The sequence below is a fragment of the Manacus vitellinus genome, unplaced genomic scaffold (genome assembly GCF_001715985.3).
Source record: "Manacus vitellinus isolate BGI_N305 unplaced genomic scaffold, ASM171598v3 scaffold_6_pilon, whole genome shotgun sequence".
Classification (NCBI taxonomy): domain Eukaryota; kingdom Metazoa; phylum Chordata; class Aves; order Passeriformes; family Pipridae; genus Manacus; species Manacus vitellinus.
Genome location: NW_021940750.1, coordinates 38,986,889 through 39,003,324, shown reverse-complemented (window position 1 = coordinate 39,003,324; position 16,436 = coordinate 38,986,889). Strand labels below are relative to the sequence as shown.

Sequence of the window (16,436 nt, the reverse complement as noted above, 5' to 3'; positions counted from 1 at the left end):
CAGTGCCTGGAGTGGTGGGTTTTGTGATCAGCCACAGCCCAGTGACAAACAGTGTGGTCATTGAAGGAAAACTGAAAAGATAAGAGGGTGAAAGCAGAACAGGGCTTTTCTGGTGTCTTTGTTTTGAATTATCTTTGCTGTTTATGTTGCTGTTCCTGCTCCTTCCCATTCCAGAGGAGCCCTGCTTTGTTTCAGAGCAGGACTGTGCTGGTTGGTGCTGCTGCAGCTCCCTGCTGTTCACCCCAGTGAAAACCCCTGTTGCTTCTCCTGTACCAATAGTTCACAAACATGAAAAAGCATCTTTGATGACACTTGGCCTTAACTCCCAGCACAGCCCCCTCAGTGCAGCAACCACAGCAGCTTTGCAGCCTCACTGTCTCTGTTTCAGTGTTTCCAGCAAAGATCTGCCCCAGAGCTCTGTTACACTGTGAAAACCTGCAGGTTTATCACTCCCGTGCTGAACTCTCCCCCGGAGCCTGTTGGTGAGGGACAGTGCTGTGTGTTTGGTGATGTCTGTCTTTGCTCCTCAGAGGAGCCCTGACCACGTTCCCATCCCAGGCAGTGTCTTCAGCTATTTCTAAACTCCTCCTCTAATCCCTCATCTGGGTACAGCTTGACCTAATTTGCCAAGCTCCTGCCAGCTATGCCAGTTTCATAAGGAGGGGTAAGATGTGGAATTTGTGTGGAACACTTTGTTATTTTGCACAAGAGTGTTTTTTTCTTTCTTTCTTTCTTAACGAGGCATTTGTTTATCTGTATGTGCAGCCCGAAACCTTCTCTCTTGATGCTGCTTTATTTCCTGAAAATGACTTCCCTTGTGCATGGGGAAAGTGCAAAGCTATTTAAAAAGGGGGAAAAAATAGAAGATGAAGAAAAAAAAAACGCCCTTGATTCCTTCTGCTCATGCTCTGCTTCCCACCTTGCAAAGGACCATCCCAGTGGCGTGGAGGGAAGGGCAGAAGCTCAGGAGCAGTGGCTGAGGTGGGCAGGAGAGCCCCTCTCTGACAGGGAAGTACTTTGGCAGTGGAACTAATAAGGAGCAATATTTTATGTTGGTTTGTGCAGGTATTTGAGTGTGTTTAACTCAAGACTGAGAGCAGCCCCACTTAATCCTGTGGGAATAATTATAGGAATGTTATTCACAGGCAGTGCAGGAGGGGGCTGATTTTTGTGGCTGAGGCTTGGCTGCTGCTGCTGCAGCTCTCGTTGTTTCCTGGTTTTTCTTTGGAGAACTCTGAACAGTTATCATGAGTGTGATTTCTCTTTGGTTCAGAGACACTTTGCAGCATCCCTGGGCAGGGTAACACATCTCTATGTCTTTGAACAATCATTTGGTGTTACACGTAGCCTGGAGCTGGTTTCACATAAAGCCTTTGTTGCTGGAATGTCCCAGCACACAGGGACATGTCCCCTGCAACGTCCTGCCTTCCCCAGGGATGTGTGGGCAAGCAGTGAAATGTGTTGTCTCCTCTTCTAAATCAACCCATGTTTTCTACTCTTTTCTCTGGAAAATCACAGGATGGTTTGGATTGGAAGGGACCTTTAAGGATGACATAGTTCCAACCCCCTGCCATGGGCAGGGACACCATCACTAGCCCAGGAATCAGACCTCAGGCAGGCTTTGTTCCCCTGGGGCTCAGTCTGTCCTTGTTTCCTCCCCAGTGGCCAAGCCCACCTCAGCCTCCTGGGCTGGGGAAGGGACAGAAGCCCCTTGGTGCCTGCCCAGCTTTCCTCCCCACATGGGCTGTTGGTCCTTGTCCTCCGTGTTCCTGATCCAAGGCCTTGGCTGGTCCTGGCTCCGGCACATCCCACCTGCCCGGTCCCCATCACCCACCTCTCTGCAATGTCCCATCGCTTTTCTGCCACGGCAGCATCCAAGGAGCACCCTGCTGAGCAGCAGCCTTTTGGGATGCCCCAGCACTCCCCGTTGCCTTTCCATAGGCCCAGGCAGCCCCTGTGTGCATTTTGGCAGGTCAGTGCAGGCTTTGAGCTTTGCTTGTGCCCCAGGAGTCTCCGTGTCTCGGAACACTGCAGGGTGATCCTGCCCCTGGTGCCCCAGGTGCCTTGTGGTGTGACCCAGCCACCTCCCCGTGCCTTTTGGCCACCCTGGTGTAGCCTGGACAGAAATATAACAACAGTTTAATTTGAAAAGGTAGTCAATAATGTATTTCCTGTGATCTAATTCCAGTTGTTGCTGTAAAAATGTTGTACATGTCCGTTCTCCCTGACTTATTGTGAAGAACCCACTGTTCCCATCACCATTGTGCTGGACAATCCACAGGGTGATCAGTGGATGGAGATCCCCACAAAGGGGCCAGAAGAGCCACCAGGTACCAAGGGAGGAGGGGATAGCACCGAGGTCCCACAGCTCTTCTCCTCAGGCCCTACCACCATCCCCAGGGAATCCAGGTATTCTGTGGGACACAGAGGCACTTTCTCCCAGGGATCCAAGCAGAAAAAAGAGCAGGAGAGGTGGCCAGCACCCCTTTCCTACTGATTAGGGGGGTTAGACCGTCCCTGGCTGCGAAGCCTTGAAACCCGTTTCCCTCAGCCACACCTGGGAGTTCCTGGCAGATCCCTGGGGCAGCAGCACACACAGGAATGCCCCGTGGGCTTGGGTGGAAGGAGAGGGAAAGAGGATCCAGTTCTATCTCCCAGCAAGGGCAGGATCTGTAAAACACAGAAATAGCCCCAACTGGATTTCTGCTTTAATTATTTGAAATTGAGATAAGCTCCCTGTTGTGTTACACAAACAACTGGTGATATGTCAGGTGCACTTCCTTGGATATGTACAGTGAGCCCACTTCCCCCTGCAGCCCTCTCACCCTCCCTTGGATTAGAGGGAAAGGAGTTACAGGATAAAAAACTGTAACCAACCACAGGCTGTTCAAGCACTGTGTAAGTGTAGACATTTATTTTAAGACCAATTTAGGCTCTTTTTGTATGTCTTTCAGTTACATCTGTTTCCGTGGGTGAAAAATCCTGGGAAAAGATGTGACCATCATTTTACAGCCTGAACTACTGAAGGTTGAATGTTGAATGCTCCCTGGGTGTTCACAGACGGAGCCCGACACCAAAACAATAAGGAGTATGGAGTTAAGGTAAAACACAACTTTTAAAACATTCTAAGATAAAGCAGAATTGTAACTTTGTAGAACTCTTTCCATGCTCTCTGCTGGAAACTCAGGGGGCAGGCTCAGGTTAAAGTGTCACAAGCTCTAATTGCTTTTACAGGTTTTAGAGTGTGGGCCACGCTCATTCAAGGAATTCGGGAGCTGAGCTTAATGGATTCCCAAGAGTTAACGAGATTCCTCAAATTCCACGTGCTGACTTCCTAACCCAGCTAAAAGAAATGCTGAAAAAAGAGCTGTCCTTGAGCTCCAGTTCTCAGAGCCAGGTATGTCCGAGAGCAGGGGATTTGCCTCCCCGCACTGAAGCACAGCCACGCTGGTGTTTCACCCCCACTCCCTCACAGGGGGCTGCAGCAGCTCCTTTTCCTGCCTCCCAACAGAGCTCAGCCCTTGCAGCCTCTCAGCAGGGGATGACATAAATTCGGGCTTTGCTTTTATCCTGGACAGAATCCAAGGAGCCTCTATTATAATCTTCCAGCTGATTGAGCCGATGGCTCTGGCGGCACTGCTGATGTCCGGGGCACTCTGGAACAAGGCTCTGGTTTGACCCTTCCTGCTGGAATGGTTCTGCTCCCTGTGGGCTGACAGGAATTGTGTGTTTCCAGCCTCTGGGTGCAGACACTCCTTTGGGAAGGAAGGATCCGTGTTCTGTCTCTGCTGCCGTGAACAGCTCCCAGTGAGTGTCTGTTTACCAGCTCAGTTTCATCCAGCCAGTTTTTGGCAGGCTGCCCTCCCGTTCCCTCCCATCCCACCTCCCCTCTGGCTCACTTTTTCCACAGCTTTCTCAGTATTCCTTCCTCAGCAACACTGTTTCTCACCCTTTGCTCCTCCTTCCTTCAGAATTGGTTCCATTCCCGCACCTCAGGAGTGCTGATTCACCTCCTCCCCACACAACCTCAGCTGAAGTGCTGCTGCCTTTCCCTCAGGATCCAGACACTAACCCATAATCCCATTTTTATTCTGATTTTGGCTGTACACTTCATTATGCCATGTAAACCTGAGGCTATTTCAGAAGAGCATCCCTGGAATTTTTCCAGGCCGGGTTGGATGGGGCTTGGAGCAACCTGGTCTAGTGGAAGGTGTCCCTGCCCACGGCAGGGGCTTGGAATGAGATGAGCTTTAAGGTCCCTTCCAACCCAAACCAGTCAGTGGAGAGGGATGGAGACTGTTCCAGATTAAGCAATCTCATGGAGGTTGGAATGTACCACTGGGAGAGAAAACATGGAGATCTTTTCCAATGACACATTTTGAGGTGGCCATCAGGATGTGCCAACTTGTCAAGGAAGCAAAGGGAAGTTAAACCTCAGCAAAGCAAGTTAACCTGTTAAGGAAGTTTTCCCTGTTGCTTCCTGCACCACATGGATGCTTTAGTTACATGGATGCACTTTGTTTCCAAGCTGAAATGTATTTGTATCATCTGTATTCAACCAGTCACTTGGATTTGAAAGATTACAACACTTTTGGAGTGAAACAGAGCTTGGACAAAACTAGTTGTGCAGACCTGAAAGTGAGTAATTTATGAACTGAGTCCCACAAAAGCCTGTGGACAGTTCCTGCCACTTCTGTTCCTTGTGTTGCCTCTCTACAAACAGAACCAGGCAGGTGACGTGGAACAGCTTTGGTTCAGTCTTCATCACCTGGAATCTCAGAACTGGTGCTCCTGATGTTCAGTTCCCTTTGTCCCTGTGTTTTGTGAGTTAGAACTGAAGCTCAGTGTCCTGTTCACCCCCCTTCCCCTGCACCAATGGCCTGAGGGAGGGATTGCAGCTATCAGGGTCCTTTCAAAGGACTGGGGTGTCTCCTAACCCAAACTTCCCTGGACTCATCCAGCAGCGGGAAAGCTGCCAGCAGGCTCAGTGCTTGGAGTGCCTCAGGCCAGGACTGGGTTTGGAGGACCCTGTGGGGTTACCTGAGGGAAACAAGGAGTGCACAGGCATTGCCTGGGGCACGAGTGATTCCCTGTGTCCCTGGGAATGACAGGGTGAAGCAGGAGGCAAAGATACCCTGGGGGAAAGCTGGCAGAGCAGCCCTGCCTGAGCCCACTCTGGGATCTGTCAGCACCTTGAAGCAGCACTAAAGGAACATGACTCTGTAGGAGCTGAGCAAAGAGCCCCCAGCAAACACAACTGCTCCCAGTGTCCCAAAAATGGATCTTTGGAAAGAACATACAAACCTGTGTCCAGCTCCCACTGATTTTATTTGAATTAAATAAAAAAGTGTATTTCCCATATTCCATTGATTCATCTCAACCAGTCCCAGCAAAAGGCAGTTTAACCCTCCCACCACCCTTGGAATTCAAACACACCAGTCTGTGGGCCCTGGGAAGGGTTGTATCCACATCACTGTGGAGTGAAAAGGACCTCGGAGGCAGACTCCATGGCCAGGCCACCCTGACTGACTTCCTGTTTAACCCTTCATGGATCCCACTGTCTGAGCAGTACCTGGAACTCTGTTCCAAGCTGCTGGACACACATCCCAACAGCAGGAATTCCCAACTGTGTTCTGGCACAGCTTGGTAAGTCTGAGCACAGGGCTCTCCTCTAACGAGGTTGGCTGAGCAGTCCTGCCTTCGCTGCCAGAGCCTCGTTCTGCTGGATGTGGTACTCCTGGAATCTCATGGAGATCCTCTGTGTCATCTTTAAATACTTCTGCAGGCAGTTGTCTGAGCAGGTCATCTGGAGGAAGAGGGAGACAGAAGGCTTTAAACAATACTTAAAACACTTCCCCAGCCAGGACCCAAAGTATCGTCACATACAGGGACAAACAGTGAGGTGAGCACATCTCATACTGTTAAACCTCAAGATGAGGGCAGTAGAAAATGGGAAGTTTAATTGTGAGGTTTAGTTTTTGAGGGATGCCTGAAACACCTTTTAGTATTCATTCTCATATGAAAGCCTCCATGGAAAACATTTAGGATCTAGGATATATTATAATTTCATCCTTGGGCTCCTCTCGTGAAATTAAACTCTGTATTTTGCAATAAATCATAAATCTATTAAATTAATATATTTTGTTTTAATTCTGTTTACAAACACATACTGTTTTATGGTCCATTCTCTGCAAGCTCAGCTTAACCTTTTTTTAACCTTGTTCCCACTTAGCTCTATTAATTTTCTGGTACCTGCTTGGTTACCCTTCAGCAAAACAACCAGAGCACATCAGTCTGCTGGACAGGGAAGGAAATACCAGGACTACTCCATCCATAGAATGTTTAAAATTTAAAGTGGGGTTTTTTTTCCTTTCTGTAAGTGTAGATAAAGAGTTGTGAGATTCTTTCTGACCACCAGTTCTACCAATTCTGTGCCAGGGTTCAAAACCTTGCTGTCACTGCAGGAGGACAGAAAGGAAAGCCAAACACTTTCCTTGATGACTCAGAAAACCAGAAAACTGCTTTGGTTCTGCTCAGTACAAAGAGGTGTGAAAAGCAGAAGGGATGAAAATGAACAAGACCAAACCCCACACAGCTACACCTTGGCCTGGCATCAGCTGCAGCAAAACCTGCTGAGCAGGAGTGAAGTCTCACAAGGAAAAAACACATTCTGGAACTACCCCAAGCTTGTGCTCCCAGAGGGAGTGGTATTTGTGACACCATGCCTGGGAAGTCTAGACTTGCAGCAGAGACTTGCTGCAGGGAAAGAGGTCAGGAGCTGTTTATTCAAGTACAGAATCCCAAAGGAGATGCCTGGAGGTATTAATCTCAAGTATTTAATAAAAAACTACGACTTTAAAGAGGAACATGGGAATTTCCAGACCAGATCAGAGCAGTGGTCCATCTAGACCAGTGTCCTGTTCCTAGCAGGAGCCAGAGACACGTGCTCTGCAAGAAATCCCAAAATGGCTAATTATGGACAAAACTTCCCACAAGAAAGTTTCTTCCTGGTTCCCCTGTTAACAGATGGCTCCTGTTCTACCAGACATGGACCCTCTGCAACTCACAGGAGCAAAAAAAGGCAGATCAGAATCACCAGGTGGTTTGGGCTGGAAGGGACCTTAAAGCTCACCTCATTCTAACCCCCTGCCATGGGCAGGGACACCTTCCACTAGACCAGGTTGCTCAGAGAACCTAAGAATATGTTTTGGACCTAAATAATGTTTAATTCAGAATAATTATGACCTGTAATAGAATTCCACTAAAGCAGATGCAGAGAAGATCAGGGAAAGAAGAAATCTGTCTTTGGAAGTAAGAGAGCTTTGTCCAGAGCAGCTGAACCCAAGCTGAAAGGAGACATGATTTCTGCCTGCACTGAGGAGTTGAACTCCGAGAAGGCAGAAAATGCTTAAAAACAAAGGTAGGTTTATAACTTCAGGGGTTTTTTTCCCTTCCAGTGGAGTCAAACAAAGGTTTTTAGACTTTTAACCAACAAAATTATTAACTCTGAAACAGCCTCTCAACAGGAGCAGAAGCAAAAACATGCAACTAATCTCACTGAGAGCTTAATGTTTTCTGCAGGTGACTGTGATGGAGCTCCCTGCAGTGCAGAGCAGTGGATTTAACAGCCAGAGCTGTGCAGGCCCGTGTTCCCAGGACACACTGCAATGCAGGAATGTGGGTAAGTAAACAACTATTTCAGCGGGATTGTTCAAAGATTGGGATGTGCTGGAGGCAGGCAACTTCCATGTCCACAGAGTCACCACCCATCAGAAGGTGGGACACAAGAACCTCCACTGACAGCTCAGGGAATGACACAACTGCAGTGAGCAGCCAGTACTCAACAGAGATGGGGCAGGTTCCCTGTGTGTGTAGTACCAACAACCTACTGCTGGAATGGGTTGGGTGGAAAGGGACCTTAAAGACCAGCTCGTTCCACCCCCTGCCATGGGCAGAGGCACCTTCCACTAGCCCAGCTTGCTCCAAGCCCTGGCCAACCTGGCCTTGGACACTTCTAGGGATGGGGCACTCCCTTGGAAGCAACGTGCCAGGCCCCCATTCTCCACTGCAGAACCTCCTGCCTGGGTTTTTAGCCACTGGAAAGATCAAAACTCTCCAAGTTGCTTCTGAAATTGGAATGTTAAACAGCAATTCTACGAAAGGGTCATTAGAAGCAATTACCTACCTCTTCTGGTTTCACATCTCTGCTGGTGAAATCCTTTATGCAATCCAGGAAGCAGTTTTCTGTAAGTTTATTGTATGTGCCAAGAAATTCCTTGAACTGTAAATAAAAACTGGACAATGAGTATTAAAAACAAATTCTGTGTTAATTTTTCTTACACACCCCTGCCTGGCCCAGCTGGTGACACTGACACCGAAGGATAAGTCACCACAAAAATTTACTATTGGTCAGAAGGTTTCAGCATGAAATGCTGCCCCTACTTGAATCAGATACTAAACTGTGCTTGTCAACAGTCAAATGTTTAAATCTTGGTTGCTACAGAACTAGTCTTAACCCAGAGGATAACTTAGATTTCCTCCCCATGCCCTACACCTGTCACTCAATGCGACAAAGTAGTAAAAGGTCTTCAAAGCCAACATCTTACAACATCTCACCTGCTTGATCTGGTCAGACTCCGATATTTGTCCAGCCATATTCCACCACCTATGGCTCAGTCACCTGTTCTGAAGATAAAAGACAAGTTTCACACAAAAAGCATAAATATGAACTGCAACATTTACATCAGAATGGAATTTTATACATCCTTGAAGTGCGTTTAAGTGGGACTTTGCTGGCAAACTTCCCAGCCATTCCCTCAAAGGGGAGTTACCTATTTGAAATGTATTCAGTGAAAAGAACATCCACGATAATTCCAGGTACAAAACCTTCCCAGATCCACCTGTTAATTGCTGTCCTTGAAACACTTTAAGGCATTTCAAACAGCTGAAGTAACTTATAAAATACCTTATTTATGTTTTTTAAGTGCTGTCAAACTCACAAAGTAAAACTAGGGCAGGAGCTGGGGGAGAAGCAAAGCCATAACATTTTCTGGCCTTAAGAGTTTCAGTGACTTTAGATGCCATCTGTGAAAAGTAAGGAAGAAAGGCAAATATAAACTGGCAGCCCCTGTGAATAAATGCAGCACAAGCCAGGCTGACTCAGAGCAGCAGGGCCTGGTTTCTGTGTAGCTGCACCAAGCACTTAAAACTACAGCAAATGTTCTGGTCCTTGACTAGAGTGAATGAAATGTGAGAAAACACAGAAGAGAATGGCCTTAAAGGAAAAGAAACAAAGAAACATGGATCCAAGAATTTAAGCAAGCATCCTCAAGGAAGACTCACAGTCCTAATCCAGCACACTAAACAAGTTAAGGCTTGAAAGCATCCCTGCACTTTTCCTGGAGGAATACTGAAACCTAGTCTTCCTTTTCCCTTAATTTCCATCTTATCTAAGGCCTATCACAGACGACAGTGCAAACTAATATCACATGTTGATGAGAAGAAGCTCCTTCAGTCTAATTCATATCGATTTGTGGAAGAAAAATGAGCACTGAAGTGTAATCATTTTGTGGAAAAAAACTTCACTTAGCCCTTTAGCAAAGGCTCCTCACAATTAATCTTCTGTTATGCTTTGCCAAATTTTGGGCAAGACATTCATGTTTTAGAAAGCTTTAACTATTCCAGTCTCTCAGCAGGGGGAAGGGAAGGGGTACACAAGCTGCCTGAACAAGAACAAAGAGACAGTAACAATTATTTCTACAACAGAAAGAAAACTAAGCAACTAAAAATAGCACCAGGGAGCTCTCACAAGGATGAACTCTCCCTACACCCCTTCCCAGCAGCACAGGGATTATGACATCTGCCTCTCAACATCACACAGGGAGCCAATTCAGGGACTGGAGGTCAAGTGCACCTATGATTCTTGGATTTAAGATGGACATCCCCACAACCAAGAATTCCTCATGGGCACACAGGTTGTTCTGAAGGAGAATCTACAGAATATGGTGGTTAAGAAGAAACAAGATGTTATTCAGGTTGTCACTGAATCACAGACTGCTTTGGGTTGGAAGGGATCTTAACAATTATCCAGTTCCAGCCCCCTGCCATGGGCAGGGACACCTTCCACAAGCCCAAGTTGCTCCAAGCCCCATCCAACCTGGCCTTGAATACTTCCATGAATGGAGCAGCTTCTCCGGGTAACCTGTGCCAGGGCCTCACCACCCTCACAGCCAAGAATTTCTTTCTACTATCCAATCCCTGCCCCCTGTCAGTGTGAAGTCATTCCCTCTTGTCCTGTCACTCCAGGCCCTTGTCCAAAGTCCCTCTCCAGTCTTCCTTCTCCATCATAAACCTCTAACTTGTTTTAGGACATGACCATTATGGGGGACAACAACTGGTGAAAAGGGATGGCAACTCCACTCTCATTTCTCAGCCTGTGAGAAAATAAGGACAGTGACAATTCTCTCAGGTCAGTGTAGGTAGATAATTAAAGAGACAGAAACCACAGGAAAGACTTTTGCCTCTGCCAAGCACAGGAAGCTCAAAGCTTCAACAGTCAGTGCCATTTTCTCACACTCAGTGTTGCTTCGTAATTTCTGTTTATAGCAAACCTGGTCTGTTTTTCTGGACTAGTTTGGCAAGATTCAAAACTGCAGATTGAAACTGCAGCTTCACAAAGCTCTGACACCTGAGAAAGACTCTGATTCACATCAGAACAAAGGCACCATCTGACTGTCAGTGTCTGCAGCCCTTGTTCTAGTGCAGGTGGTTCCACAGCCCAGCAGTGATATCCCACAGTTCTGCTGCACCTTTAGCTGTAAATCACAGGCCTGAACACCTAAAAATGTGCCACCTGGGCATTCTCAGGAATGTGCATATCTGGTTTGCTCTAATGTCTGGTAAATGTATCATTTCAAGCTTTCCTGCTGTTTCTCCCTTTCCTTTCCAACCTCTGAAAAAAAGCTTAAAAACCAGGGATGACAGAGCCCATTCCAGGGCTTGGCATCTCGACCAACCCCCCTCAGAGCTCCCTACAGAGCTGCTCACACCACTCCAGAGCGCTCAGCTTTAATCCTAGAGAGCCTGGATGACTTTACTCTGGGCTAAACGTGATTTGGAAATTCGGGACTGCACTTTTAAACAAGTGACACGGAAGGAAGCAGATCTCTGCATAAACCTCTGCTGCAAGGGCCACGTGGTCCAGGTGTGCTGGGTCACCGGGAGAGGAGCAAGCCCGAGAAATCTCCCTTCTGGAAAGGCCCTGGAGCCATTCCAGATATGTTCTGATGTTCTGAAGAGACATTAAGACAAGTCCCTTTGAGTAAAATAAACAGTTAAGGATAACCTGAGGTTTTGGTTTCTCTTACTTAGGCATTATGGGTTTTCCATCGTTTTTCCACAAATACAGCCTTTAGCCCATTCAAACCTGTTCTCTGTGCAAGATCCACCCCAGCTCCCAGCTCAGTTTTAGAATCTGGAAAATGCTTCCAATAGTTGCCTCTGCTGTGGCTGCCACTCCCATTGCCATGGAAACATAAACACAGTCCACTTCTTAAGGAAAAGCTGGTTTGTAACTAAAACCAGTGATTAGGTGAAGGATCCTGAGCACGGCAGGAGGAACAGGAGCCAGAACTACAGATGTCAGAACTCTTCTAAAACTTCTGATCTGTGGGAATGCAGCTTCCCCAGCTGTGCCTCCAAACCTCTGAGTGATCTTAACTCCTAAGTGCTAATAATTGGAACACAACTTTTAACTGTGATTACTGTACTGCTGGGTGACCAAAAAGCCTCCCTCCATCACCAGCCTGGAGTTATTACAGGTGAAGTGCTTGGAGGAAGTTTCTTTTCCCACCCAAGTAACCACCATTCCTGTCCATGACCTAATCTGGAGTCAGGAGAATCCTGTCCCATGGAAGCCAAACAAGCCCTGTGTTTGGGGTGGATTTTTTCCACCTTTTTGTGAGGAGCTGCATTTTCCTGGGGATAGAGGTGGTGGAGAGACACCATAAATCCATCATGCTTGTTATCCTGATTAACATCTGAATTACATGTAGGTAAACACCTACTTTATCAAGATAAAGATAAATATCTTTTTAAGGCTTTGCTTCCAGTTGTGCACAGTGAACACCACATGAGTGTTTCTGAAAAGGACAAGGAAGAACAAAAACATCAAGTCAAAGAAATGTGTCAAAATGAAGAGGAATAAAAACATTGAGTCAAAGACTTGTGTCAAGATAAAGAATAAAAATATGGATGCAACGAACTATATCAAGATAAAGCCCCCACAGCCTATAAAGTTCTCTTTATTGATGGGGATCATCAGGCTAAAACCTGATTGATATTAGATTTTAAAAAACTCAAACTAATTGATTTTAAGAGGCTAAGGGCCCTTAAAGAAGTGAGAATCACATGGTGAGGTGAGAAAGGGGCAGTCAGAAGGAGGGTGGATAAGCAGCTGTACCTGGTGCACAGGTTATTCTAACCCACAGTCTCTTGGATTTGGGCTGGACCTTGAAGGAAAAGAGATGAATTGTAGAAATCTGACACCAAAGGTGAGTTACCACAGTCAGTGCTAAAACAGAGCCCCGAGAGCCTCTCTGAACACACGGAACACGTGCGAGGGCCTGTCCTGGGAGGAAACACACTCTCCCATAAGTGTCTCCTATTTAAGTTAGATCAGACCTGGCTGACGCTTCTGACCCTACAAAATCAGAAGCTGGAGATAAAAAAACTTCGCATCGATTATTTTTTTTTTTTCCTTTCACTCCATCCTCCAGCTCCCCCTTCCAAGGGCACCTTGGGTTCCCCCTGCTCAGCCAAACCCCGGCACAACCCCGGGCACCGAGCGCCCTTCTCCCCGCCGGGAAAACCCCCGGGCAGGGACGGCCTTTCCCTTTCCGGCCCCTCAGGGAGCGCTCCCGGCCTCTCACCAGCGCTCCGCGGCCCTCGGGAACACACCCGGGCCCTCGGGAGCCCTCCCGGGCCCTCAGGAAACCTCCCGGTCCCTCAAGGGCGCTCCTGTCCCTCAGGAACCCTTCCGGGCCTTCAGGAGCCCTCCCGGTCCCTCAGGAACACTCTCGGACCCTCACGGGCACTCTCTGTCCCTCAGAAGCCTTCCCCCGTCCCTGAGGAACATTCTCGCTCCCTCACGGGCTCTCCTGGGCCTTCAGGAGTCCTCCCGAGCTCTCCCCATCCCTCAGGGGCTCTCCTGGTCCCTCGGGAATGCTCCCGGCCCTTCAGGAGACCTCCCGGCCGCACAGGAACACTCTGGGTCCCTTGCGGGCTCTCCCGGCACCTCCGGAGCACTCCCGGCCCCTCGAGGGCGCTCCCTGTCCCTCAGGAGCCCTTCTGGACCCTCAGAAACACTCACAGGCCCTCACGGGCGCTCCCGGGCCCTCAGGAACTCTCCCGGTCCCTCAGGACACCTCCCTGTCCCAGAGGAACACTCCCTGTCCCTCCCGGGTTCTCCCGGTCCCTCAGGCACGCTCCCGTCCCGTCCCGTCCCGTCCCCCCCGCGCACTCACCGGCCCCACGCGCGCCGCGGCCCCGCAGATTGGCCGGGGGCGGGGAGGGGCGCACGGCGAAGGGCCGCGGCCCCGCGCGGCCCCGCAAGATTCGCCACAAGAAGTGACGAATCGGCCGATTCCCCGCTCCCCTTCCTCCGCCGGGCGCGGCGTTTCCGCCGGACGCTCTTTAGGGGGGGATCGGACCGGGTGGCCATGGCAGCGCGCGCCGCCGGCGGGAGCGGCTGAGGCAGAGCGGCGGGAGCGGGGCGGAGCGGGCTGGAGCGGGCTGGAACGGGGCTCTCTGCCCGCCAGGCACGGCGGCCGCGCCCCGCGACCTGCGAGGGAGCCGCGCCCGGAGCCCTCAGGCCGCCACTGTGTGAGATTCCCCCCCGCCACCACCCGCCCACCCGCCCACTTCCATGGAAGCGCAGAGCGCTCCAGTCTCCAGCGGGATTCCCTGGTCAGCCTCACGGCGGGCGATGTGCTGATCCGCTCCACGGGGCCCCGGGGAGAAGCCCGCCCGGGAGGGCGGTGCGGCTGGCGCTGCAGAAGCTCCGTGAGGGCCCTGTCCGTGCCCGGCCCCCGGGCGGGGTTCGGCCGCACACGGAGCCCCCCCCGGGCAGGGCAGGGACCCCCCGCAGCCCCCGCAGCGCCGCTCCAGGTGCGTCACTTGCCATCACCTACCATCATTTACCTCCATTTACCATAACATACTGATGCCTTAAGCCCCTAATGCTTTTTTATTTTTCTAATATTGGCAAGGCTTATAAGTTTTATAAGTAGATTTTAAAAGCAGCAACCCTCCCTCCTTTGTCCCTTGTCCCTTATCCCTTTCCCTCTAGCACCCTTGTTTACACATTCCTTAACCCTCTTACCCCATTCTATGCTCCCTATATCACCCCTACTCTCGAATACAGCAGAAATGTTTAGTCTTTTGTCAAGGCAAGGCCTAGATTTTTGGCACAACAGCATATCAGGGCCAAGAATTAGGTAATTATGTACCCTTTGTGCTCTGATGATGGTGAAGATGGGATGAACAGGGGGTCCCAAAAAGCCCCCCGACTCATTTTCAGGGGGTGGCCCCGGGGCAGACCGGAGTAAAGGCCACAGGGTGGACACATTTGGGATTGGATGGATGGTATTATAAAATGTAACCTCTGCAGCACAGGGGCACACGTCTTGTAACATCTTAGCCTTGGCAAAATAAACCCTTTCTTATCTCACCCCTGATTAACTGCTCTGGAGATTTTTTCAGCACCATAAATCCCACGGCAACAATACAGTCAGGGGCAGCTCAGGCTGGTGCTGGAACCCCTGAGAAGTGTTTGCAGCCATATAGGACTTACATGATTAAGGCATCTTTGTATTCTCCTCCTGGAAATGTCGGCACTCCTTGTTTTCCCAGACTTTTTTGCACGTAGAAGCCGAGTTGTGCAGGGTGGTAAAACACTGGCACAGGTTGTCCAGAGAAGTTCTGGATGGCCTATCCCTGTGAGTGTTCAAGGCCAGGTTGGAGCAACCTGGTCTACTGAAAGGTGTCCCTGTCCATGGGGGCAGGGATGTTTATTCCCTGTTAAACATCCCTGTTTATTCCCAGTTTAAAGGATGTTTAATGATCTGTTTTTCAGAGACTTTTTCACGTGCTGTAAAGCAAGTCTCTCATCCAGGCTCTCAGAACTCATCGATGTTTATAAACTCCAGCTCCAAGTCCACCCTTGCTTCTGTTTTGAAAGTCGTGATGTTTAGGGATTCAAAGAGAAGGGGGATGTGGAGATTTGGGTCAGCCAAGCTGCAGTGAAAATGCACAACAGGTGATTATGACCGCAGTAAAACTGCTTTTGTTTTTAGGAGTCCTCAGCACTACAGGATATCCAGAACTTCTGCTTCCAGTGGAAGATGCAGAGCCCGTGGTTTTATCCCAAATGGTAAGAAAAGTTGCTGTTGCTTCCTGCAATCCTGAACTAAGAGAACAAAACAGCATTTTCCTCAAAAAGCTGCAGCTCCTCTGAAAACATCACAAATGTTTGGCTCAGGCTTTGCACAACAACTTTGCAGTTGCTTTTTCCTGCCAACGTGATATTAATGCTGAGGTGTCTGGAGGGGCTTTATTTGCTGTACTGCCTGTTGCATAATTAATACCAAGGCTTGTTTTTAAATTCTGGTGTAATTCTTCCTTTGAAAAGGTGGGCACACATGACACAATATTTGTTAAAACCATGATTTTTTTTTCATGGACATTAGTTTATGTGGAATTCTTTAATACTTACTTAATTCTCTGTGTGGGGGCAATCCTGAATTGTTTGAGATTAGCCCTTTGGCTAAACTTACACAAGTATAGTTTCACTCCTACTTCTTTGGCCATAAATGAGGAGAATACACTTAATCAGCACTTAAAATATATAGCTTTATACTGAATTGTGCTTCTAAGGTTTTAGTCCCTAAAATACCATGTGAGTTCTTGACTACCAAGTCCAGATGATTCTCTGGTGGAGATTGTAACAGGTTTTGTGCCAAGACCTTGTATTAGTGTGTGGGTATGATTCCACTTGTGTAATAATTTGTACAATTCCATCTACTTCTGAAATTTTGGCCACTGAAAGCAAAGGCTGTGATGTTGCCTTTTCTGCTCTTCTTCTGAAGGATTTTCCTAGAGAAGCTGCAGTGCAGGAAGATCCTTCACTGCTACTGGAAGACAGCAGAGAACCTGAAGGTAAGACATCAATCTACTGATATAGCCCCTTTTTTGTGAGTAAACTGATCAATTAGAGGAAAAAGGAGCTTTAATTTTATCTTAGGTATTTATTTTTCTTCATTATGGAAGCTCTCGAGGGAAAATATTAAAATTTTTCTTTGATAAAAAGATGATCATTGTACTTTACAGTCTTAAATTTTGCAAAATTTGCCTCATTCTTGCTGGCATTGCAGTAGCTC

At 48.4% G+C, this 16,436-nt stretch overlaps 2 protein-coding genes across 7 annotated transcripts in view; one reads left to right on the top strand and one right to left on the bottom strand.

Annotated features, from left to right (window-relative positions):
* Window positions 1-5,309: 5,309 nt before the first annotated feature.
* Window positions 5,310-13,591, bottom strand: TIMM9 (translocase of inner mitochondrial membrane 9). 6 transcript variants are annotated; one of them, XM_018082778.2, is made up of 5 exons: window positions 13,524-13,554; window positions 12,461-12,509; window positions 8,617-8,685; window positions 8,186-8,281; window positions 5,310-5,806 (listed from the first exon to the last, which is right to left on the bottom strand). In XM_018082778.2, exons 3-5 carry the CDS (start codon window positions 8,653-8,655, stop codon window positions 5,672-5,674), a joined length of 270 nt encoding a protein of 89 aa, XP_017938267.1. In that variant the 5' UTR covers window positions 8,656-8,685; window positions 12,461-12,509; window positions 13,524-13,554; the 3' UTR covers window positions 5,310-5,671. The 6 variants fall into 6 exon arrangements, with proteins under 6 accessions (XP_017938267.1, XP_017938268.1, XP_029820153.1 ...); XM_018082779.2 differs by lacking the exon at window positions 13,524-13,554 and adding an exon at window positions 13,370-13,423; XM_029964293.1 differs by lacking the exon at window positions 12,461-12,509 and having other exon boundaries at window positions 13,524-13,591.
* A 1,782-nt stretch (window positions 13,592-15,373) lies between these two features.
* KIAA0586 (KIAA0586 ortholog) overlaps window positions 15,374-16,436 on the top strand; it is a 72,768-nt gene continuing 71,705 nt past the window's right edge. Inside the window, exons 1-2 of the mRNA XM_029964300.1 lie at window positions 15,374-15,430; window positions 16,146-16,215. Coding sequence (XP_029820160.1) covers window positions 15,428-15,430; window positions 16,146-16,215 — 73 coding nt within the window. The 5' untranslated portion in view covers window positions 15,374-15,427. The remainder of the gene's footprint in view (window positions 15,431-16,145; window positions 16,216-16,436) is intronic.